Here is a 24,243-nt window from a genome sequence, read left to right on the forward strand (position 1 = left end):
TGCAGGGAGTTTTCCTGTGGAGGTATCTGCAAGAGAGTTCCCCCTCTCCTGTTTGCAGATATCCCGGTGGGGGAATTCCTCTGCTGGGGATTCCCCCACAATACACTTGAAAGCCTGAATGGTGGTCTCCCAATCCCCGCTCTGGGCTTGCAGACTCATACAGGGAAATCCCTCTGCAGGGGATGAACAAGGGGTTCCACCTCTAAATTTGCAGGCATATGGGGAAATCCCTTTAAAAGCATTTCCCCACACACTAATTGGGATGCATGTCTGCAAGCAAGGAGCCCCTGCTTGCAGACAGGCACCCTGAAGCCCCAAGTTCCCCCGCTTACCCATCCATGGAGGGACATCTGTGAGTAAGCGAGGAAAGCAAGTAAGGCACTCCCAATGCTTGAGGGAACCAATCCTGACTGGGAATTCCTGTGGTGTGCAGGACTGCACCCCTCAATCCTGTGGAGCCCTTGCCCGAGGGAGGTTGGAGGGCCCAGACAGCTTCATGCTGCCCAAGTTCTTCTGCCATAAGCAAACAGCTGGCCAATGTTAATGGCCCAATTTAATACTACCTGGTGTCACAGATACAAATTTGAACATCTGTGACATAGCGGAAGGTATGGAAGTCAGTCTGCTTTCACTTTGTGATCTCATAAAAAAAATTATGGTGGCCCAAAGGTCATGTCTCTTTCTATCACAGGAGACCTACCTTTGAATAGATACTGCAAACAGCAGATCGGGCAATGGAATATCTGCAATACAAATTTCCAGTTGCAAGGACAGACTGCTAGCAGTTGTGCTGATGCTTTTGGTCCTGAAGATTGTTCCCCGTGATCTTTCAATGCTGGGATCTTCAAAGTCAGAGGTGAAGCAGTATGCTCATGCACTAAGGGACCTATTGCCAAGGGCTTTCATACTAGTTGCTTTGGTGCCAACTCAGTCTGTACTGAGTACTTCAGACCACAGTTGCTGGTACTGGTCTTCTCAGGATAAGGACAGACATTCAAAAAACCTGAGTCTGAATTGATTCAATCTCTGCAGGTTAGTGTAATCTGGCCAGAATAAACTGGTTTGTAATTGGACAGACATTCTCTCTGGACTGAGTAGATTCAAGCACACCTGCAATGGTTCAGGCTAGAAGCTGGGGGATGCTAGAGCAGCCCTCCCTTCCTTTACATAGTGCTGAGCTGAGTGGAGTGTGGCCAGGCCCTGGCAGGACCTCTGATTAGGGAGATCTGCCTGCACTGTCCCAGGCTTTTCCCCGCTAGCTGCTCAAGGGGCAGCAGCGTTGCCAGACTCCAGCCCCCTGCCAGCACTCCGAGGCAAGGGCGGGGGTGCAGTGCATGCATCTGTTGTTGATACAGAGCTTTTCAATCTCCCTCCCTGCTTCTTTATATTGTCTGCAGCAAACTGACAAGCAAGCAAGTCAGCAGGGGGCTCATAACAGTGTTTATCACTTCATCAGCATAACAATAGCCTCTCTCTATTAGTACAAACTCTTTAAACAGCTTACCAGCTGACCTGTTTATTAGCTCCAAAAAGCCCTAAGCGGTGACTGTTCTGCCTGCCTGTTCCAGTGAAACTGGAGACATTCACACACAGAGACACCTCTCAGCATTAGCTAGCATACCACATGCCTAGGGTCTGTGAGGCTAGGGTCTGTGCTGTGGGAGATAGGAGGGAGGGAGGTGGAGATCCCTGCTTGTCCAGCAAGTAAGGAGGAGGTAGGGCAGGGGGAAGCCAGGCAGATGCCAGCAGTCTCTGCTAAGCTCCAGCCAGAGAGCAGTGTGGAGGGGTCAGCTCTGTTGGGGAACAGAGAGTGCTGCCCAGCCCACAGAGCATGCCAGGATACTGGGGGAGTCTGGTTTATCTTAAACCAGCAAGGGTCTGGGACAGATTTTGCATAAACTGGTTTGAACCAAATCAGTTAAGTCTGATACTATATTCAACCAGATTTATCTCAAGGCCTCAAGGCTCTGTCCTGGGACCCATCCTGTTCAACATCTTCATTAACGATGTGGACATTGGAGTCAGGAGTGGACTGGCCAAGTTTGCCAATGACACCAAACTTTGGGGCAAAGCATCCACGCCAGAATATAGGCGGGTGATCCAGGCTGACCTGGACAAGCTCAGCAAATGGGCAGAGGAGAACCTCATGGTGTTTAACACCGAAAAATGCAAGGTTCTCCACCTTGGGAGGAAAAACCTGCAGCACCCTTATAGGCTCGGCAGTGCTACGTTGGTTAGCACTACAGAAGAAAAAGACTTGGGGGTCATCATTGACCACAAGATGAACATGAGCCTGCAATGCGATGCTGCGGCTAGTAAAGCGACCAAAATGCTGGCGTGCATCCATAGATGCTTCTTGAGCAAATCCCGGGACGTCATTCTCCCCTTGTACTTGGCCTTGGTGAGGCCGCAGCTGGAGTACTGCATCCAGTTTTGGGCTCCACAATTCAAAAAGGATGTGGAGAAGCTTGAGAGAGTCCAGAGGAGAGCTATGCGCATGATCAGAGGTCAGGAAAACAGATCTTACGATGACAGGCTGAGAGCCATGGGACTCTTTAGCCTGGAAAAGCGCAGGCTCAGGGGTGATCTGATGGCCACCTATAAGTTTATCAGGGGTGACCACCAGGATCTGGGGGAACGTCTGTTCACCAGAGCGCCCCAAGGGATGACGAGGTCGAATGGTCACAAACTCCTGCAAGACCGCTTCAGGCTGGACATAAGGAAGAATTTCTTTACTGTCCGAGTCCCCAAGGTCTGGAACAGTCTGCCATCGGAGGTGTTTCAAGCACCTACATTGAACACCTTCAAGAGTAAATTGGATGCTTATCTTGCTGGGATCCTATGACCCCAGCTGACTTCCTGGCCTTTGGGCAGGGGGCTGGACTCGATGATCTCCCGAGGTCCCTTCCAGCCCTAATGTCTATGAAATCTATGAAATCTATGAAATCTCAAACCAGTTTCAGCCATTTTCAAAATGGTTTATGTACAGTGAACATCTGTTCTGTTACAGGTTTAAACTAGTTTCTGACCACTTAAACCTGTTTATGTGTAATGTCTGTCCCTAGCCCCAGAGGTGAACAGTGGTTGAACAGGCTTATACAGTAACAACTTGCTTCCAAGTTATCAGTGGGATTTATTTAAGAGCCTGAACTGTCTCCAGTGTTGGTTCTGCTTGGCCCCTCATGAGGCTCTGAAGAAAGAGTTTTAAGCAGGATTTCCTAGACTTTTGGGTCCTTTTAGAAAAAAAGCAGTATTCAGATTATTTATGCAGCATGTTCATTTCCCCTAAACAGAAAAGGCACTTAGAATATCCCTCACTGATAAAATGATTCCCTCACAAGTGAGGGACTGGATAGCTGTCACACCCATTACACCTTCAGCTATAGAGTACATTGGGTGCACAGGCCACAAGCATGGCCCAGTAGACACTGTTACAGAAAAGATTCTGATCCTGTGTGCATGGGATACAAGCAGACCAGGAATAGAATACAAAGGAATAATAAGCAGAAACATAACTGCATTGTTACATGATCATTACATAGTTCTTCCAATGACAATCATAGTTTCATTAGAAATGTTATTATAGAAAGAGTATACCATGTCATTGAAGCCCAAATATTGTATCCTAAAAGGAAAGAGTTAGGTGTTATAGAATCATGATATAAAATATTGTCTTGGCTTAAAATATTCATTAAAAAAAAAGCATATTCAATGTTATCACACAGTCTAATATACAGTAAAATTATTTTAGTTTTGGACAACTCAAAATTGAATGTGGATATAAGCAGACTAGCCAACTGCCTGTCAAGAATGAGGGAAGGGGTGTGTGGGTGGGGACAGAGGCCTGCATCTGATTCCTCCTTCCCCCCCACCTTTGAGGCTGGGCCCACTCCCCCTTCCCTCTCCTCTGCTGTGGGGCTGGGCCTGCCCCCCTCTCCCTGCTGCCGTTGTGGGGCCAGGCTGGGCCCAGCAGCCCCCTGTCCACTGCCATTTCGGGGCTGGACCTGCCCCCCCCCACCATTGCAGAGCCAGGCCCGGTGCCCCCCCTCCCTGCCTGCTGCCGTTCTGGGGCCAGGCCGGGCCGCGCCCAGTTTGCCTCCCCCACCCTCTCCACCACCATTGCAGGGCTGGGCTGGGCTTGGCCCAGTTCGCCTCCCCCCACCCTGCCCATTCCTGTTTTGGATCCAGGCCCACCCCCCACCCCCACACCCCCTGCTCCTTCCCCTCTGTCCCCGCTGCCACGATGGCATCAGGGCCTGCTCTTCCCCTCCACCACAGCAGGCCTGGGCCCATTCCCCCCTTCCCTTGTGCCACTGCTGTGGGTACAACACTGTTCTTTACTCCCCTTGCGCCACCGTCACTGGCTATAGCCTTGCCCCCCCACCCCACTATCCCTGCTGTCATTGCAGCAGTCCGCCACAGCACCGCCACCACCTGCAGGCCGAACACTCTTTGTGAGACAGCCAATCAGAGTGCAAATAAAGCATTATAGACAGACAGACAAATAGATTATGCCTTTTATAATATTAGAATTAGTCAAAGTTTGCTCTCCAAACCATGGGAAACACTCCAATAATGTTTTAAATATATGTTTGTCACTTCAGCTCTTTCTTTAAGACAGGGGTGTCAATCTCATCCCATCCCTTGATCCAGAATGTGGAGCTCCTCATAGGCCAGATCTGAGAGGCAAGTGGTGGTGGAGGCAGCAATGGTGGAGAAGGAGCTGGCACTTCAGGGGATGGGGCAAGTGGCTGAAGGCTGAGCAAGGCTGTATTGACACAACCCTTGCTTGTCCCCCTGCTGCTGAGGGCCATATCTAACAGAGCCATGGAGCTCCAAAGTCTGCATCCGCCACCCCACCCCATCCCCATTTTCTTGCTAGCTATTTTGGATCTGTTTTGCATTAAACTTAGAAGGTCCCCTTGACTTCAGTGAAGTTGCGTATATATTTAACATACACATCCATATATGTATAGCATATAAATGTTGCTGAGGGGAATAGTTGAGGCATAGCCTATGCTGTTTACTTTCTGAGGCACATTTGCATCACTTACCTTTATCTTCAGACTCTGATTGTGTGGCAAATATCATAGATAATGTGTGAGAATAGAGGAAGGCTTTCCATTCATTTTCAGGTAGGAATCCAAGTTCATCATGGACTTGATTTTCACCATAGTTACTTTGCATGATTGTAGCACAGAGCAGAAAAGAGAAGCAAAGTTGGTCTTCAGTGAAGAGGGCAGAAGAAACTATCTGTGGAGGGGAAAATGTTCCGATACAGAAATAAGCTTAGAAAGTACAAAAAACATTAAAACATTTCTTATAGTATTGTAAAAGGTTTATGTGTAACTAGATTTACTGTGACCTCTCACCTTATAAACATTACTTGTCAACAGGTCAATTATATCTTTAAGATGTCTGTTAAAGTTGTCTTTCTCATCCTCATATTTTTCACAGTCCTTCTGAATGAACTCCCTTCCACTTAGCCTACTAGGGGCTTGTACTGTTCCAGGTACAGAAGAAGCCGAATCTGACATTGAAATCTGCCTCTGAAGTTTATTTACAGACTCCATAGATTCTACAAAGATTTTATGGAACCATTCCAATGAAAACTGATACATATAGTTGATTTTAACAAGATCTGCTACCACAAAGTAGAGTACAGCACCTCGAGTTGCAACAGGGAGATAGCTTTTGCGTGCTTTTTCAATGGTGGCCTCTGTTTTTGCTGATGCTTCAATGCGTTCAGAGATCTCTTTTGAAGTAACTTTTGTTCTTTCTAAGTTGTCAAGGAGGTCTTGGTCATCTAGTATGTGCCCTAAAATCAACATTTTATTTTTAATTAAAATTGATGATACAAAGGAAGATGCATGTAATTTAAAAATAATCTAGCTAGTTTCATGGAACTAACTTCATAAGGATTATCTGTGGTCAGACCTTCAGTAAAAATTTAGCTTCAAGATGTATGCTAATATCAAAACTACTTCATATTTGTTATCATATTTTCTTGGCTGCAACTCGCACCTATCCCCAAAAATCAGCTCCCCGAAACTGGGGTACATGTATTAAGCAGGGAAGCAGTCTTTTTTGATTCCTGCTCCATAGTGAAGCAGCTATAGGATTACTATTCAGGCAACTGTGGGAGTCAGTTGACTTAGTGGTTCATTGTTCTTCACTCCAGAGGGGTTAACAACTGTCTCTCCTTTTAAATGGTCTTGTTGTTCCACTAACCAAGCTAATAAATATTAGGGTAATTTTGCTGTTTGCTAGCTTTTCCTTATCTCTACCCTTTTATTTCATAGTCTTGGAGACTCTTCAGCTCTTTTCAAAATCATAGCTCCAACCCTGGAAACCAGCCTTCAGCAGCAGCAAGGGTTTCAGCTTTAGTTAAGCAGAAAAGGGAAGGTAAATCAGATGAAGATTAGGCTCTGTGCCTGTTTTTTGCAGTCATAGCTCTGGAAATTTTTTTTTTTCATTCTGCCTTTCAAAAACAAGGTGTATATAATATCCTGGCATGCAAGTATGTGAGAAAATACAGTACTTGTATTTTAGAAGATTAAAACGTAATTGTATTTTTATATGGAGTTTATACTTCTACCTTGAATTTGAATCTATTTGTATTATGCAAATACTTATAATTCAGATTTATCTCCATGCTGTAGATCAATTCTAATCCAGGGTTGTCAAAGATGCAGCTTGCAGGGCTGCTCTATGGCCCCAGTCGAGTCTGCAGACCAGCTCTGCACTCCTCATTCAGGCCGTGGGGCAGCATGAGTTCAGTACCCCTGTTCTAATCAATCTGAATTATTATACAAAACATGCAGTAAAAATCATCTATATCACTATACTAAAGGAAAGCTCATATGATTATATATAATATTTTTTCTAAATTTTCTTTAAGCAGATGTACATGCTTTCTTTAAACTTTTTGTTTACCTTCTGCTTTCTGTAGCAGTGTCAGAGACTTTTGTTCCAAGTCTCGCAGCATGACTAGGTCAGCAGAGATACTCTCAAATAACTGATAATGTTGTTGCTCTAACTGGGGTGTCTCATGAATTACTACAGTAGACAAGAGATGGTCTTGCAAGCTTTGGAATGTTACAGTGAAGTTGATCATTGTGACCAGGTTACAAACTGCTGGGAGGAAATAGGGGTTGGCTTTTTGTGTTGTCATGTATAATCTGAAAAACACGTTAAGTGTTAAAGGAATATGCAGTAATATAGCAAATCAAAATCTTTCTCAAAATATACATTTTATTGTTTTGAAATTCAGGTAGGAGATTACACTCATTAGGCAAGATAAGGAGAATGACTATACTTTGCATGGAATTCTATTTCTTCCTGGTCATTATTAGGGCTAAAACATGGGAAGGCCCTCTTCCATTTTGTTGCCTGTGCATGCACTCAGTCATGTGCATAGTCGTTGTCTATGTCCAGGCAGTCTCATCCAGGAACAGAATGACTATTTATGTGGAAGTCCAAAAATACCATATAGATGTAAAAAAAATGGCTACTTAGATGACCAAGAAGAGAATTCCATCCTTTGCCTGTTCTATGAATGAATGAACTTATGACTTCACTCCATCTCATGTAATGTATGTCTGTGTAGGGAGACCAGACATTCCATTTTCACTGGGACATTCTTGTTTTTAACACCTGTCCTAGGCATCATTTGAACAGGCTTGTTCAAATGAATGCTTTCATCCAGTTTTCAGAAATCTCTGGAAACTTCCCAGGGCATGCTCTGACATGTGTTTGAAGCAATTCAAGTTCCTCTAAAATCAGAATTGCTTCAAAACCAAGAACAATTCCAGTGTACAGATACTCCCTCACCCACATGCACTTCAACATACTGCAGCAGCACTCTCTAGTGCTCCTACCTCCCTCCTGCTCTCCCTTTCTTGTTTGCTCCACAAGACTTTTCAGGCTGTCCTGTTTTGAGACTCAGGAAATATGGTGATCCTATGTCTAGGACACCCATTGACAGGATTGAGACTTTTTTTTTCTGGTAGTACTGGCTATTGTTTTTCATTACTATCATGTTAATGCCCCACACTCCTGGAATTTTTGCTGGAGGCTTCAGGAGTAAGTCCTGTCTTTTAGTGCTGGTCACTGGAACAGGTCTTCCAATATGCAGAAACCCTCCAGCAAATGACTGCTAGCATTAAAACAACCACTTGGTAGCATATATCAATCAATTTGTAAGTTTAACTCTCCATTTTAAAGGACGAAAATCAAATTTGTATTTTAGTCATTTACCAGACTACTAGGTTGGGTTGAATGAGGAGAGACATTACTAACAGAAAGAAAATGATGAGATAAGAAATTTCTTGACATGTTGCAAAGCTTCTCTGCTGTTATAAAGAAATTTATCAGATATGAAATGCCTCATTCTGTTGAACAGTTTCTCTCCTCATTCATCTCTAATGGGAAATAGTGAAAAGTCAGTACCAGAAGCAAAGAGGCTGCCATGAAGTCCTTTTAAGGGTGCTGCGGGGTGTCAGACAATATTAGCACTGTTGGGTGTGTAAGCACTAAGTACCTACACATGATTAATCATATTTACCAACAGTTAAATACCAAACAGGATCCACAGTGTCAAAAACATTCTGATCTGTTCTAGTCTTTCTGAGTTTTTTGCAACAGATGTTATTTTTCCATAGTCAAAAATAAGTGAAAACTAGGGTTAGTATTTTCTGAGGGATGCTTTGAGCCTAAAAAGTTTGAGAACCATTGATCTAAACATTCCTTGGGAAGTCTAGCAAATACTGTAGTAAGGAAATCCCTTGGCTAAGTTGTGCATCTTAACCCTTGCTAGAAGTGGGTCCAAATAAAGGCTAACAAACATCTCTTGCTATCTACTCATGACTTAAATGGGTGTTGATGTTGTGCCTTATGACAGTATTTCTGGAGTTTTTCAGTTTGTTTTTTCAGATTATCTACATAAAATATTTATTATATATTTTTAAGTTGTTACATACTTAAAGTTCTGGAAATGCCAGAATTGTAATTGTCCATGTAGCCTTACTTTGCCTCTATGTTAATATGCCTTATAATATAATTGTTCATTAAATGATCAGGTGCTATTCAGATTTTTGCCTTATTCAGTTCACAGGATGGTCTATACTCTGGGAATCAATAAGGGGTATCTAATGAAGGAAGCTGCTCTCTGCTGCATCTGTTGCAGAAATTTGAAGGTTTGTAATAGGGAAGGCACAATACCATGCAATAACTAATATATAATTGTATAATTAAAAAAATAAATCATCATGTATATGCACAACAAGATAATTAAGGTTGCCCAGAAAACACTATTAGTGGCATTCCTAAACTTTTTACATTGCAACTTTAGCATTCTTCTAATACAGCTTTTCTGTATGCAAGCACAGGTAGAACTGATAATAAGTTATCATTTCCTACCTTCTAGTGCCTGTCATTCTCCAAATGTAGGCCTCTTATAATATGTAATATATAGTTCAATCTAATAAGTTAGTAGCTAGAAAAATGCTGCTATGGAGGACAGTTACCTGAAGTTGTGGTTGTATTCAATTTCAGAACCTGCAATTCTGATGTAATCTTTACCTACTTTGGTGTAGACTTCCTTTTTTAAGAGTGGCTCCAAGCTTGAATCCAGTGTTTCAGCAAGATCCTAAAATCAATTAATATGTTGTCCATGTTGCAATAGTTATGGTACTTAATATGCCTAAAGAATCTCTAGTTTAAAATAGACTTCTGGAGTTTTATTGTTGAATTTAATTGATAGAAATTCACTTTTAAAAAGAAGCAATGCAGTCACTGTTTTATTCTAGTGGAAAAAAATATCCATAATTAATGGATACCATACAAGTGCTCCAACCTGTTCCAATTAGAACAGAGGCAGGCAATTATTTTGGGCAGAGGGCCGCTTACTAAGTTTCAGCCAGCCATTGAGGGCCGCATGACAGGCAGCCCAGAGCAGATTAATATTCATTTTCTAAATTGTTTAGGGGCCCTGTGGGCTGGATAAAATGGCCTGGTGGGCTGCATCTGGGCCCCAGGCCGCATCTTGCCCACCCCTGAATCAGAACATGTCAAAGTTGACTCAATTAAATGCATCTGCTAGACTGTTCTAATTAGAATGCTTCAGCATGCTGCAGCATCAATGTATTCTGTGTCCTGCATTTCAAAATGGCAGTGGGAGTGCTTTAACTAAAACTACTTGAATGAGCTTTAAAGTACTCCTGTGTCCATTTTGAAACACGGGATGCTGAATACATGTGATGCTGTGGTGTTTTAATTAGAGCAGCTGTCTGGGAGCCGCTCTAATTAAAACACACGCTGCCCACCTCCGAGTATGTGTATAGAGACCCAATAACTCTAGGAATAACAGTATTCACAATGGTGTGACAATAACAGAAAGCCCTTTTATTCAAAGATCTTTTGTAAAAATGTTTATAACTTTTTTTTTAAACAAAAATATTTCTGTGGGCTGGAATCTTTTATTCTCGTTCTTACCACAAAGGAGCATACTGGAAAGATCAGTAATGTTGTGAGTTAACCAAATGGGACCTTTTGTCAATTAACAAAAAATTTGTGGTAAGGTAAGTTGAGCCAAGTTTATTTTTATAACTTCAAGACAGCTATGGCTCTAGTCTCAAAGAAAGCAAGGGCATTTAAAATGTTTGAAAAAACCTGACATTGGAAATAATTAGGGACTTAATCAGATGCCCAAGATTTGTGTGGCAGGGATCTTCTCCAAGTAGCTGTTCCCACCAAATTCAGGTAGGGCTGGTGGGATAAGCTAGGTATCAGCAGCAACAAGAGCTCCTGGGGATAAGAATCCAAGCAATGAAAGGGGACAAACATAATTTGGCCAAGGAAAGGCCCATTGTCACCCTACTGTTCTTTCAAAAATTCCCCTGGAACTTCCCATATGCCCTGTCCCTGCGTACCTGGGAACTAACAAAGGAACATAGGCAATGGCTACCTGCAGAAACCCTATTAGAAAGACTCCTTTGGTATCCAATGCTGGGGAGCTGCAGTAGGGTGAAGTGGGGTGTTTGGGACCCAGAGCCACTGGATAATCTCTTCTGATAATCTCTTCTGATTCACTAGAAATTCATATGGCTGACTGATGGTTTCATGTATGCAAAGTTTATCCATTACCTATCAGTGCCTCTAGTCTGATTTACGACACAAGTTTTATCTCAAAGTAACTGCACTGACATGGGTGAAGTTGCTTCAGACTTATACTATCACGTGGGAGAAGAGAATCAAAGTTCTAAGGTTTTAGACTGGTATTATTTATTAAATTTAAATGAAGAATATTAAAGCAAGTAAAGCTACAAACTGTCTGATCTTCCATCACTTTCCTATTCTTATATTTTGGGTGATTATTTAAACTCCCTTTATTCTTATAAGAATTTCATATTTCTAATTTTTCCTTTTGTTCTTCACATAGAACTCATCAGACATTAAAGCCAAGCTACCTTAAGTAAAACAGATTCTCCAACTCGCACTGCATTTTCAAGAATTCTTAAGTAACTGGAATCCGAAGCATGAATTTGTCGCAACTTGCCCCCTGCCATTTGACATATCCATTTACAAGCCTGTTTCTGTGGATCGATTAGTAAAGGCCATCGCCACCCATTCTTGACAAGAATAGCATTTTCAGTGGAGTACTGGTCCTGCGGTAAACCTTCATTTTGCCATTTTCTGACCTAGAAGAGTTTTGAGTTTCCATGTTTATTTTTGACAATCCTTATTATTCTATGAATAAATTAGTTACAAATAACTAGATATAAAGATAACTAGGCATAAATCAAGGAAACATAATAATTGTAAACAACTTCATTAAAATACTTGGCCCTTTGAATTTTACCCTCATTTGGAATCAGGTTGAGTTCTCAAGAGGGAAAGCAATCAATCACCTGAAAAATCTTGTAATGTGTTTAGTGTAAGAAATCAAGAACAAAACAGACTACTTCTCTTACTCTCTTATTCACTGCCCGTATTAGTACCTCATTCTTTTCTGTCATAGCTGCTATTAGAGAATAATTTGGTGACATGGGAATCATGTTCTCATTACACAATCTCAGACATTCATTCGTTAGCTGCTGACGATATTCTGATGTTAACACTCCACTGTAGACTAGGAATGCTGCTGAAATAAGGGCATCACCCATGATACCATGTAGCTTTTGGCCTAAATTATTAACTGCTTTCTTCCATCGCTCCTAACACACACAAATAAAAAAAAGATTATTACAAAAGAAAAACCCACACACAACTAAATTACCTTAAATTTATCTTAATATGTACCATTTAATTACTATCAAAGTTTACATATTTCAACTAACAAAATAGGAACTGTAATAGGGTCTGTATGTAGTTATCAGCCCACATCAGAAAAATATAAAACAGTAAAAAAACCTGTGAGACTAAAATCTTATATGTTCTGAGACCAAAAAGCCAGCCTATAATACCATCTCATCCTCCAGAGCAGTGCTTAATACAGATGCTCTATTCAGACGCTGAGTTGCTAGTTTTTTTCGAGTTGCTAGCATTGCTTTCTGAGCTGCACTCTCTTCATATCTTGCCTCTAAATTCCGCTGATGTTCTTCAATCTAAAAAACAATTAGCAGAATACAGATCAAAAATGTTTTTGTATAGTTTGGCTAATGATTTTTGCTTGCCTGATTTCATCAGACAACTTTATCTGAATCATGAGAACATCTAGCAAGATCTTGTAGAAGATTAAATAGTTGGTCTTATTACAGATGGCTGGTCAGTTGGTCAGGAATTTTTCAAAGAAAGTTTCTTTCACTAGAAAAATGCTAATTTCTCAAAACTGTTTTTACAGGAAGGAGCAATTTCAACACATTTCTAAATCTATAACCTGAAAAAAAGTTTTGAAATTATTAAAGCATCATAGTTTGATATTTAGAAACAAAAAATAATTTTTATTAGGTCAAAATTACTTTTCATTATGAACTTAAAGCTGATTATAGTAAAAAGAAATAAAAAGATCAAAATCAAAATTAAATATTTAAGAAATATGGAAATGAAATGTTCTGACTGACCTAAACTGAATTTTTTTGGGATTATTGATAAATAAATATTTGATATTTTTGTTTTTCATCCTACTTTGTAAAGGCGAAGCTTTTAGAATATTAAAAAAATTCTCAGAACAGGTAAGAGCTTTCCTGCTGAGTTCCTGCACTTAGATTTTAACAATAGTTTTTTTCCATGCTGTGTTGCTCTAAAACAGGTGTGGCCAGCCCTCAACATGCATGCCACAAGTGGGACATCTGACACATCAGGGACGGGGCAGGCAGCACAGTGAAAGATAGGGCAGGGGGCAGAGCAGCAGATTAGACAGGGTTAGGGGTTTGAAGTGGCACTGTCAGGTGCAGGACTTTCAGTTCTGGTTGCCTGTATGGCACAGCTGGGACCAAGAGCCCTGTCAGGCATGGGACTTGGTTCTGGCTGTGTCCCACAGGCTGCTGGGACCAAGTGCCCCATCAGTTGTTGGCCTCTTGGTTTCCACTGCTGCAAATTGTCAGCTGTAGGGGGTGAATGGAATGTCCCATGGCTGGAGATCACAATGTCTGGGGGATTGCAGCAGCTGCAGTCTCCCAGTGGCAGACTGCCTACACATGCAAATTAAAGGTGGATAAAACCAGCTATGAAGTTATTATGCATTTTCAAGCAATAACTTTATAACTTATGAAACAGGGAACCCTTACCCTGTTACGGAAAAGCAGAATGGCCCCTTTAAGGAAAGGGGTTTTGTTAATTGTACAAAGGCATTTGGCTAGGCTGGGGTTAATAAGCAGCCTTGCCAGTAAGTCAGCTGATAGGGGACATGACCAGAAGGTGGCAGGGCTTTGAGCATATAAGCAAGGGGCAGGCAATTATTTTGGCTGGAGGGCCACTTAACAAGTTTTGGTGAGCTGTTGAGGGCATCAAGACTAGCCCTGCCCCTTGACAGGTGCCCTGCTCCCTGATTGCCATCTTGGAACCAGTTGTCCTGTCCCCTAACCCTTGAACTTTGCCACTGGAAGTCCCTCCCCTTACCCCCAGAAGTATTCCTTTTGGCTAGAGGGGTTGCCATCTTGGAACCAGAAAAAAAACAAATTATATTAAAAAAAAAAAAAAAAAAAAAATCAACCAACATACATTAATTTGATTACAAAAAATATTTTTGTCTTGATATATATGCGTTTTGTTTAGTGTACATTAGGGTTGTGCTAAACGGGCCATATTTAATTTGGCTTTGGCCAAAATTGGGGACAGTAATTTAATGAACTGATTCAGTTCACTGCCCCCGATTCAATTTGGCCAAATCCAAATCTGAAGATTCAATGCTGATTTGGAGAATCAGTGATTCAGCCATAAACAGCTTTAAATGTTTTTTCTACATACCTCAAGGTGCCAGGCACAGCTCATGAATGCTGCGATGCTGGAGTGGATGGAATGTCCCACAGGAGTGTAGGGGGGGGCCCTGCATGCTTGGTGGTGAAACCAGAAGTGGACTGGAAGTACTTCTGGTCCACTTCCAGGTCTCCCAGGGGGCCCCCCTGTGCCCACCTGGCTTGGTGATTGGGTGCAGGGGGACCCTGGGTGCCCCCCAGGCCCAGGAGGCACCAGTTGCTGAGCTGGGGGGAGGGCAGCATGCTTGCCGATGGATCTGGAAGTAGACCGAAAGTGCTTCTGGTCCACTTCTGGGTCTGCTGCCAAGTGCACTGGGGAGCCTCCATCTGCCCCAGCATCACAGTATCGATGAGCTGCCTGGTACCTTGAGGTATGTAGAAAAATCATTTAAAGCTGTGTTAATGTCTGAATCGCTGAATCTTTCCAAATCTCTCCAAATCATTTCAGAGGGTTCCAATTTAATTCAGAGAGATTAAAGGGTTTCCTGATTTAAATTCAGATTTGGAGGTTTGGCCACAGAATTGAGCTGAATCTCCACTGAATTGAATCAGAGACCAAAGTTTTGCACAGCCCTAGTGTTCATAGAGGTGACTGCATAATAGCTTAAAATGAAATTTTGTTATATTGTGGGGAGGGGGGTGTATGGAGGGGTATAGGTGGGTGGGCACAGAGTTTGTGGGGGCCTGTGGGGGTGTGTGTGGGGTTTGTGTGTTGGGGGGTAGATGTGTGGGTAGGTAGACGGTTTGTGGGGGGGCTGTGTGGGGGAGGGAGGATGGCTGAGAGCTGTGGCATGCATGGTGAGGGAGGCTGGCTGGGTGTGTGAGAATGTGGAGGTATGGGTTCATGGGTATGGCGGTCACAGCCTGTGGCTTATGGAGCCCTAACAGTGTGTGGTCCCCGCAAGCCCCAGGACTGCATGTGGCCGGGCTGCCAACAGGGAGAGTGGTGGAGTTGGCCTGGCTCCATAGAGCTCTTGCCAGCCACGCACCATGCTTCTGCTGTCCCATCCTGGGTCCCTGCTGACCCTGGTCCTGGGGCACTGACGTGGGCCCTGTACTTCTTGGCTTGGAAATGCCATTAGTGGCCTAGGGGCATATGCTGGGGGACTGCTGGGGGAAGGCTTAAGGCATAGTCAGGTGCCTGAGAGGGCAGTAAGACCAAAAAGGGGACAAGCCTGGGGCCAGAAGGTCCAGTGCCTAAGAAAGGCAGAGACATGGGCCAGGGATCAAATGTACACCTGAGAGGTGCAGAGACTGTAGCCAGTGGCCCTAAGCCTGGGAGTAAGCCCAAGCCCAATAGGGCATGGCTAAGGCTGGATTCCAGACACCAGGTCTGACACAATGGATCCTGAGCTAACTGGCTCAGAAAGAGTAAAGGGGCACAGGCCAGGTCAGTTGAGACCCCCTACAAGGGACTGATTGGACAAACAACACCTGTGAGGCATGGATGTGGTGTAAGGGGCAGTTTGGAGCCACATAATAAGCCACTAATGGAATGGGTGCCTCAAGGCACATATGGGCTGGGAGGGCTCAACTATGGACAGAACCAGTTTGGGCTAGTGAGGTCTGAGAGGGGACCTGCTGGCAAAAGAAGGACAATGACTTGTTCTAGACCTAAAAGGCAGTTTCCCTTTCACAATTTAATAATTACATCAAGACATAGTGGAGAATACCTAGAATCAGGATAAGGCAGTGGTAATTTGGCCACCAGGGGGTAGCATGGTCACCCCCTGGGTCCTGTTCCTGCTACACTGGTTGGACACTTCTTAAGGCATGATAGTTGATTAGCACATGCAGCCCTTCTAAATTTAACAAAGTAATTGTGCAATAGATTTAATGAGGGCCCATGGTTGCACTCCAACTCTCCAGTAAATGTTTCCCATCTGATGTCTTTGAAATAAAAATAACTTTTGAAATAAAAATAACTTTTAAACGTTCATGTAGAGCCAAAGGACATGCAAAAACTTACATACTGCAAATAATAACAGTTGGCGTGGAATAATGAGAAATGTCTCACCAGGGCTAAACTTCTTTGTTTTTCTGCTAGTTTTTGATGAGCTAGCCTCAGTACTTCCTGAGCTTCTGTCACACGGACTTGTTTTGGATGCACTACCTAGATAAAAAATATGTACCATAGGATGCAGAATGAGGAGAATGTGAACAACTTGTTAAACACATTTATAATCTTGGAAGTTATTCAGAAAGAGGAGTCATAATCTTCCTCGACATATAACTTTCCCACTGGTAGATTTTCAAAATGAAATGTCCAAAATTATAGTCCTAAATTTTGATATAGTTAATCTAAATATGTAGTCTGGTTTTCAAAAATAGTGGACACCTCTCCCTGAAATTAGTGAGAACTGTTGGGTACTCACCACATTTGAAATTCAGGTCACTTATTAAGATGGCTAAATATGGATGTAGGAACCAAACTTTATATATTAATATGTTTATTGAGCTGGTTACTTAGAACAACAATCTATTCTAAGAAATCCCCTCAGCTACAGAAGCAGGTGGATGTTTGATTAGGTGGTAGGAACTCTTGAGTATTTCTTTCAATTAGAGATCAAGTCTAATGAATTACTTTTGTAATCATTTGTAAGGAATTGAGAGCGTGGATTCTTTTAAAATTCTGTATTAAACAAAATTTACTTGAAATTTAATATAGACTCATACTATATTGAGAATATGATCAACGTAAAATTCTAACTGTTATACTGTATTAGTTACTGTACATATACTTGTATGAGTAAAAAAAAAATCTGCTAGTCGCATTATTTCCTGATACAAACCCAGACAAGTGTAAATTACACGTTTCCTGTTTCTTCACTGTACCCTCTTTGTTTAGTTCACAGACATAAGCAAATACCTCCTTTGACTTCACAGAGCCATGTTTATTAACCTAGGTGCATATTACTGAAAAAAGACTCCAAAAACTAAACTTCAGTTTCTACAGTAGTTATATAATGGCATATTTAGCTCAAGTTGCAGAACATGTAATAGTTATACTGTTTAACAGGGCTGAAAAGTCAATACTGAAGTCAGCCAAAGACATCCAGATCAAACAAATCACTGCCCAAATGTTTAATTTATGCAAAAATTATATTATGTTTATTGCAACTTTGTGCTGTAGTTGCATTCGCTCTTTCACAGGTAAATGTCTCCTTCTGATATGTGTTATTACTGGTTGTATTTGCTTGTTTTGTCTGCCTCTCTGGGACTCTCAAACACAAACAGTACATTTGAGCAAAACCCTTGCACAGGTTAACATTCTCCTTCAGTCTGTAAAATGCCAAATTTTTACTGTAATAAAGAACCTAACTAGAAATTGCTGATTAACCAAAACACCTGTTTGACTTCTATTTCAGATATTTTAAGGTAAGCATAATTGTTTAGCTAAGAATGTCAAACATTTCTCATAATATTTTAAGACAAATACTACCAAAACAAATTAAATTTGATATATGTGTAGAGGTGTGTATACAGTATATATGTGTAGAGGTGTGTGTACAGTATATATGTATTAATACATATTATGGAGTACCTAGTTTATTGCATACTATGTTTTCATTTGTTGTTATAGTAGAAAATGATGTATTTATACTTTTTCCTATATGTGTCTATATGGTTTTTGGTGTGTGTGTGTATATATGACTTCAGCTGACTGCTCAAATGATAACATTTCTTAAATCAATCGCAGCTCAGTTTTAGTTAGAAGTATCAAAATATAACTAAGTTGAGGAACCTTAAAATATTATTGCACAATGTATTATTTTGCCTTTAAGAAAATTATAGTGTATAACCAGAATGTTATTTACATTTAAAAAGTTCACATACACATTTTTCCTATATCAATAACAATTTTCTGTGTTTCTTTAGCTGTACCTTGGATCACCTGTAAAATATTAATTCTCAGGTCACGTGTTTGAAAGTTGTCAACATCTATTATACTAGACATGGAACTACATTTACTCCTCTCATATCTATTTGGTATATTCTGTACATCACATGTGGTACAAGCATGCCCTGAAGAGTGCAACTGTACCCAGAGACCACATCTTTACCATACCGAGGTGGACTGTTATCAGAAAGGACTGACGGAGGTTCCACAAAAGTTGCCTCTGAATACATGGGTTCTAAGATTTGGTAAGCACAGTAACATCTGCTCCCTCTTGTAAGTATTTGTGGTATGTTTTGTGACATTTAGGACACTTAAGGTAAAATAAATGAGTAAAACACGTTAATGGCTGTATAAATATTAGAAAGCCACAATTACCTGGAATAGGTAACCATTGATCGCGTGGGTTTTTTTTGCAAAAGCTCTGTTTAAAGTTAATAAAAGATTTCAAAACATTACTGAAAGTTTTTAATAAGAATTAGAGACAGAAGATGCATCCTAATCCACTAGACAAGATAGGAGATGTGGGTTCTAGTCCTCACTCTGTCATAGACTTATATGACCTGAGAGAATCCATTTAAACTTTTGACATTGCAATTTTCCCACCCTTAAAGTAAAAACAATACTTGTTTTATCTTTATGCAAAGAGATTTGATCATTAGGGGAGAAAATATATGTGATGCCTAACAATAAGATGCAAGTATGCCCTCTGTGGAAATTTTGGTGTTTATATGTTAAATAAATGTGTTTCAATATATTCATTTACCTCTAGTTTTTAAAAATGCTTCAATATACAAATTTAACATAAATACATAAAATACAAAATAAGATGCATTCTGAGTGACTTAAATAAACTCCTATAAATAGAAGAAAGCAGAAAGAAGCTGAAATAAGCTAAGATTTTAGTGCAGAATCATTACATTGTTTAAGACGCAGTAAACAAGCTTGTTATGTAAATTACTGGTATACTTCACTCTTGAGAAAAATAAAACATATGTAGTCAAACTGTTTATTTATGTACATGGCCTGCAGAAGACCCTCCACATAATCTCAGCCTTGTGGGTAAGTGTATGCAATTAAAAGGACTTCAGTAAAGCAGCCACGAAAGGGTGCCTCTGCAGCTTTCAGAGTGGACTTGGAGCAGAATGTAGAATTCTTTGCTGCACAGATCTGTTGAGCCCTACCCTATAGTGCAGATGGTGTATAGCTGCTATACTAGATCATAAAGTAACAGCCACAGGACATTTGGGCCCATATCCTATTTCATCTTCAGGTGTCAAAATATATAAGTAGATACATAAGTGTCAGTAACAGGATTTTAGATTTTATTTCTACTTATGCAATTAGACTTGGCCCCCTGAGCATGATCAGGAGGAAGTTAGTACAGCCACTTTTCTTCTTAAAATCCTATTTTACTTGGGAAGTGCAGAAGTCTGTGTAAATCCCCAAAAATTTAACTGGAGGAGAAACAGGCTAAACAACTGTTTGATTGAGGAGGCTAATGAGCAGGGCACTTGCCTAGAGGCTGAAAGATCCAGATTCTAGGTCACCCTCAGCCAGAGAAAGTTTGAGTCATCCTACACTTAGAGCTCCAGCACATGATAGAACAAGTAGCTATAGCAGTCTCATCATTCAGATGGAAATAGAATGCTAAAGGTGAGGTACAACTTGGGTTGTGGTGTCCGCACAGGAATGCTGTGCACTACTTTCAGAACGGAGGTGTGTTTTGTTACTCTAATCCATAATAAAGTCTGAATGCTCTACTTCTATAGGTAGAGAGTAAAATGAACCCTATTAGGATTAATACAATGTAGTTATGTGGCAATGCATAAGCTTTAGAATAATACTAAAGAGCACCTAAACTTAAAGTAACGATTTATTTTCTTTCTAAGGGGCCAATACATTACAAGAACTTCCAGATAAATTCCTGTCTACAGTTCGGAACATTGAAAGTATCAACCTGGAGCACAATTCCATAAAACTAATACATCCTCAGGCCTTTCACAGAGTTAGAAAATTGAAACTAATTAATCTTTATGGAAATCAGATCACTAAAATTCCACCCAAAGCATTCCAAGAATTGACAGATTTGCGCTTTCTTATGCTTGGTCAAAATCATTTAGTAGAAATTAAGCCTGACACTTTTCATGGCCTTCTGAACCTCTCTGATTTAGATATGCCTTTAAACAGAATTACTGCTGTGCCCGCCAATGCATTTCAGACATTAAGTGCACTAAAGACACTCAATTTGGCCTTTAATACAATTTCTAAGATTTCAACAAGATCCTTCATTGGCCTTAGCCAACTGCACCTCCTCAATCTTGAGCAAAATAAACTAAAAAGCCTTCCTGTGCGAGTCTTCAAGCCTCTGATTAAATTGGAGGTCATAGTACTGGACAGCAACTTGCTGAAGACAGTAAATGCAGCTGTATTTGAAGGTCTTTCAAATCTACAACAGTTGTATATGAGAAATAATCATATTGAAAGGCTTCCCCAAGATGTTTTCAAAAATACCCCAAGACTAATGCAACTTGCTCTAAGTGGAAACAAGCTTAAGTATATTGATGGAAACATTTTGAGCCATCTTCCAGGTAAGAACATAGTATTATTCCTCTTTCCATTGTTCTTCTTATTATTTTGGTTTAGGAATTAAGGCTATTCTAACATTTTTTTCATAAGTGACAGCAGTTGGTATCAAAGCTGCCAGAAGTAAGAACTGCATCACATGGTCCCATCTGAACCTAAGTCTGTTCCAATTTTTTTTTTTGGTCTGCAAAATACATTTTTAAAGCTGTGATGGAAGATACAAAACCTCTGATTTCCTGACTTGCCAATGGGTTCCTCAGTCAGGACTAGAGAAAACTAACTGATATTCTATTTAACAGCCTCTATTTTTCCCCTCATATTCAGATGAATCCTAACATGTTGAGGTATGTTATGTCTACTTATTAAGTTTTTCACAGTTTGCTATTGTTTGGGGACATTGTGATGTATAGTAGGGGTATCAAACTCTGCTGACCAGTTGAGTCATGTGAAGCCAGTCTGTGAGCTGGATGAGTGTCATGAGGCTAGTCTGAGCACTGGATTGAGCCCACAGACTGGGCCCATGTGCCACACACATGCTGGACCTAGTACCATGCACCCTATGCAGCATGCAAGGGTGGTAGCATGCACAGTATGCAGCATAAAGGTCCAGTCTGAGACCCATAGACCAAATAATAAGCCTCTGTGGGCCATATCTTTGACACTGCTAGCATATAGGAAACAATACTGTAAAAATATATTATTTAAATTTTAAATGCACTATTCTGTGTTTGACATTGATATCCTTTCTTTGCAACTGTCTTCTGTAAACATCATATTTGGCAAATGACTGAAATGCAAATCTCGCTACTTTTACAAGTTCTTTTTTCCTGTGGCTCCTCCATTAATAAGAATACAACACAAGGGAAAACACAATTTAGGATTTTGTAAGCTTAATTATATGCTAAAATCTATAATTATCTTACAATATTTTCCAGAATGTGCTAAAAGTAATACAGACAGAGGAAAACCCTATTTATTCAGTCAATTTCTTCAGTCCCTGCTTTGAATGCCTTACAATCAAAATGTGTACAAAATAAATGAATGGCAGATGAAAGGAATACAACGTGGCCTCAATGATGATGATTACTATATGTCCTGTAAACTTAATGATTTATTTTTTTAGTGTAAGGAAGAAGAAATACATACACAAGATGCCAACCTGAAGCAGTCAAAACACACAAGTCAGGATGCCAACAACTCATGAGATTGTCTTTAAAAAGTCATGAGATTTTCAAATATATTTTTTTTTCTTTATTTTGAACTTTCTTCTCTGTTACTATAAAAGCTAGAAACTTACACCTATTAATTTAAAACTGAAATGCTCAGTTAATTAAATCACTTCAGGAGAGTCATTTAGGAAAAGCACCAAGAATTGCAGGTCCCATTGTGAAATCACAAAAGTCATTATTAGTGTACAGTGCTGAATCATAGACATCATGATAGAAAAGGACTTGGAAGAGATTTGAAAAAGGCTCTTAAAGGTACAGATGAGTGAATGAATTTAAAGATGTGGCTATGAAAAGGATCAAATTCTAGGTGGGTAAGAGAGTGTGGAGGACTTCAGTTTTGGACATGTTAGATTGAACTGACTGTAAGACATTTGAGGAGGAAATAGGAGAGAGAGAGGCAACAATGTAGGTTTGGAAGGAGAGCAGGTCAAGAATGGAGTGGCAGATTTAAGAATAAGCTGCAAAGCAATGGCATATAAAGCCATGTAAGAGGATAAGCCCACTACCAAAGTGAGGATACAGAGGAAGAAGAACGGAGAGCTGAAAAAGGCTGGGAAATATATAGTGGCTACAAGAGGGAAGGAAGACAACCCACAGAAAGAGATGCTAAATGAGCAGCAGGGTTGACATGCAAAGAACCTAGAGATGACAACAATGTAAATGACAAGGGGAGATACAGTGTCAAATACGAGGCATTGATTATAGTTTCAAGTTCAGGTGAGGGTTCAAGATAAAGGGTGAAATACTATTGTAAAGTCTTGGGCAGCAAGAAGTAATTGAAAACTTGGATAAGGGTGGGATCAACAGAGAGAAGATTTTAGAAACCAAACTGAAGATAATCCGAGATTGAGGAGAAGAACTTGATGCAAAATTGTATAGGATAACAAAGATGCAAAGAACTGGCAACAGACAAGAAAAAGAGAAGTGTGTTTAAAAGAGAAGTAAGGAATATTGCTAGATTGTAGGCATTACAAGGCTCAGATCGGTAAGAGTGGGGGCTATAAAGCTGAGTAGCATTGACATAGATGAGGTCAAAAAGTATCAATTTGATGATGAGAGGAGAAACAGCAATTCTTAGTGAAAACAAAGCAAAAGTAGCAATATTTTTTTTGTATCTGAGAGACTGACTGAACTGTGAGGCTAAGGGATTAGATGAGATGAAATTGTTTAGGGTGGGGAAACTGAGATCAGAAAGACACTCAGATAATGAAGTCAGAGGAAGAAGAACAATTTGGGGGGGTAGAACAGATTATTTGACAAATAATTCAAATATGTTTTCAAACCATAAAAAAACAAATTGTACTTGATATACGTAAATTACTGAGTTCTATTCACCATTTTTCTATTTCAGCTATTAAAGATGTTTTCTTGCACAATAATCCATGGGCATGCGACTGCAATATGAAATCATTCATTCACTGGCTCTCACAAACCAAGGCCAATGTATTTCCTTTTGAAGATCTAAGGTGCAACTTTCCAGCAGAAAATAAAGACAAAGCAATTCACACACTCATGGAAAAGGATTTCAAATGCAAAGCAAGATCCTGAATTGAAAGCCATGTTGAGAAGATGCTACAGTTGAAATATCAATGTGTAATTTAAATACAGATTCTTCCTAATTAATATAATTTAATTCCTGGATACCCTTCATTTAAATGAAGGTCTCAGATAGGACGGCTGAAGTGTTCTGTTAGTGACAGTCATTTGTGCAACTTGTGCTCTTCTACATTGAATTTTTCCTTTTAGTTCCTCCTTCTCCTTGGCTCCTTTCTTTCATGGGAAGCCTAGATCCTTTGTACGGCTTTCTTTCTCTAGTACCCATTTCTCTCATCTCACCTTCTTTGCTTCCAAACTTTCATCATCCACTATAAACATATATTTCTCGTAATAGCAGTTCCCTCCCACTGAGACACTAGGATGCATTTTTCCTCTACCTGCCCCCTACACTGTACTCCACCCAAACCTCTCCATAATTTGGCTCTTCCTCCCATTTCTGCTCACTCCACTCTAATCTCACTCTGTCACTGGATGCTGCTCCACATCCTGGCTCCATTTGATTTCCTGTCTCTAGTCCCTATCTACAAACCAAATAGATTCCTGGTGAAATTCCATAACC

General features: G+C 40.6%; 1 protein-coding gene across 1 annotated transcript in view; it reads right to left on the bottom strand.

The window, feature by feature from the left end:
- The window catches only part of DNAH14 (dynein axonemal heavy chain 14), a gene marked incomplete at its 5' end in the record, with an annotated part of 313,251 nt that overhangs the window by 43,627 nt on the left and 245,381 nt on the right, over nt 1-24,243 (bottom strand). The window contains 8 exon segments of the mRNA XM_090036082.1: nt 5,055-5,253; nt 5,373-5,818; nt 6,937-7,181; nt 9,528-9,649; nt 11,469-11,699; nt 12,000-12,215; nt 12,465-12,605; nt 16,432-16,527. Of these exon segments, the coding sequence (XP_089892208.1) occupies nt 5,055-5,253; nt 5,373-5,818; nt 6,937-7,181; nt 9,528-9,649; nt 11,469-11,699; nt 12,000-12,215; nt 12,465-12,605; nt 16,432-16,527 (1,696 nt within the window).

Source organism: Crocodylus siamensis, chromosome 1 (assembly GCF_052110815.1).
Source record: "Crocodylus siamensis isolate JL-2025a chromosome 1, ASM5211081v1, whole genome shotgun sequence".
Classification (NCBI taxonomy): Eukaryota; Metazoa; Chordata; order Crocodylia; family Crocodylidae; genus Crocodylus; species Crocodylus siamensis.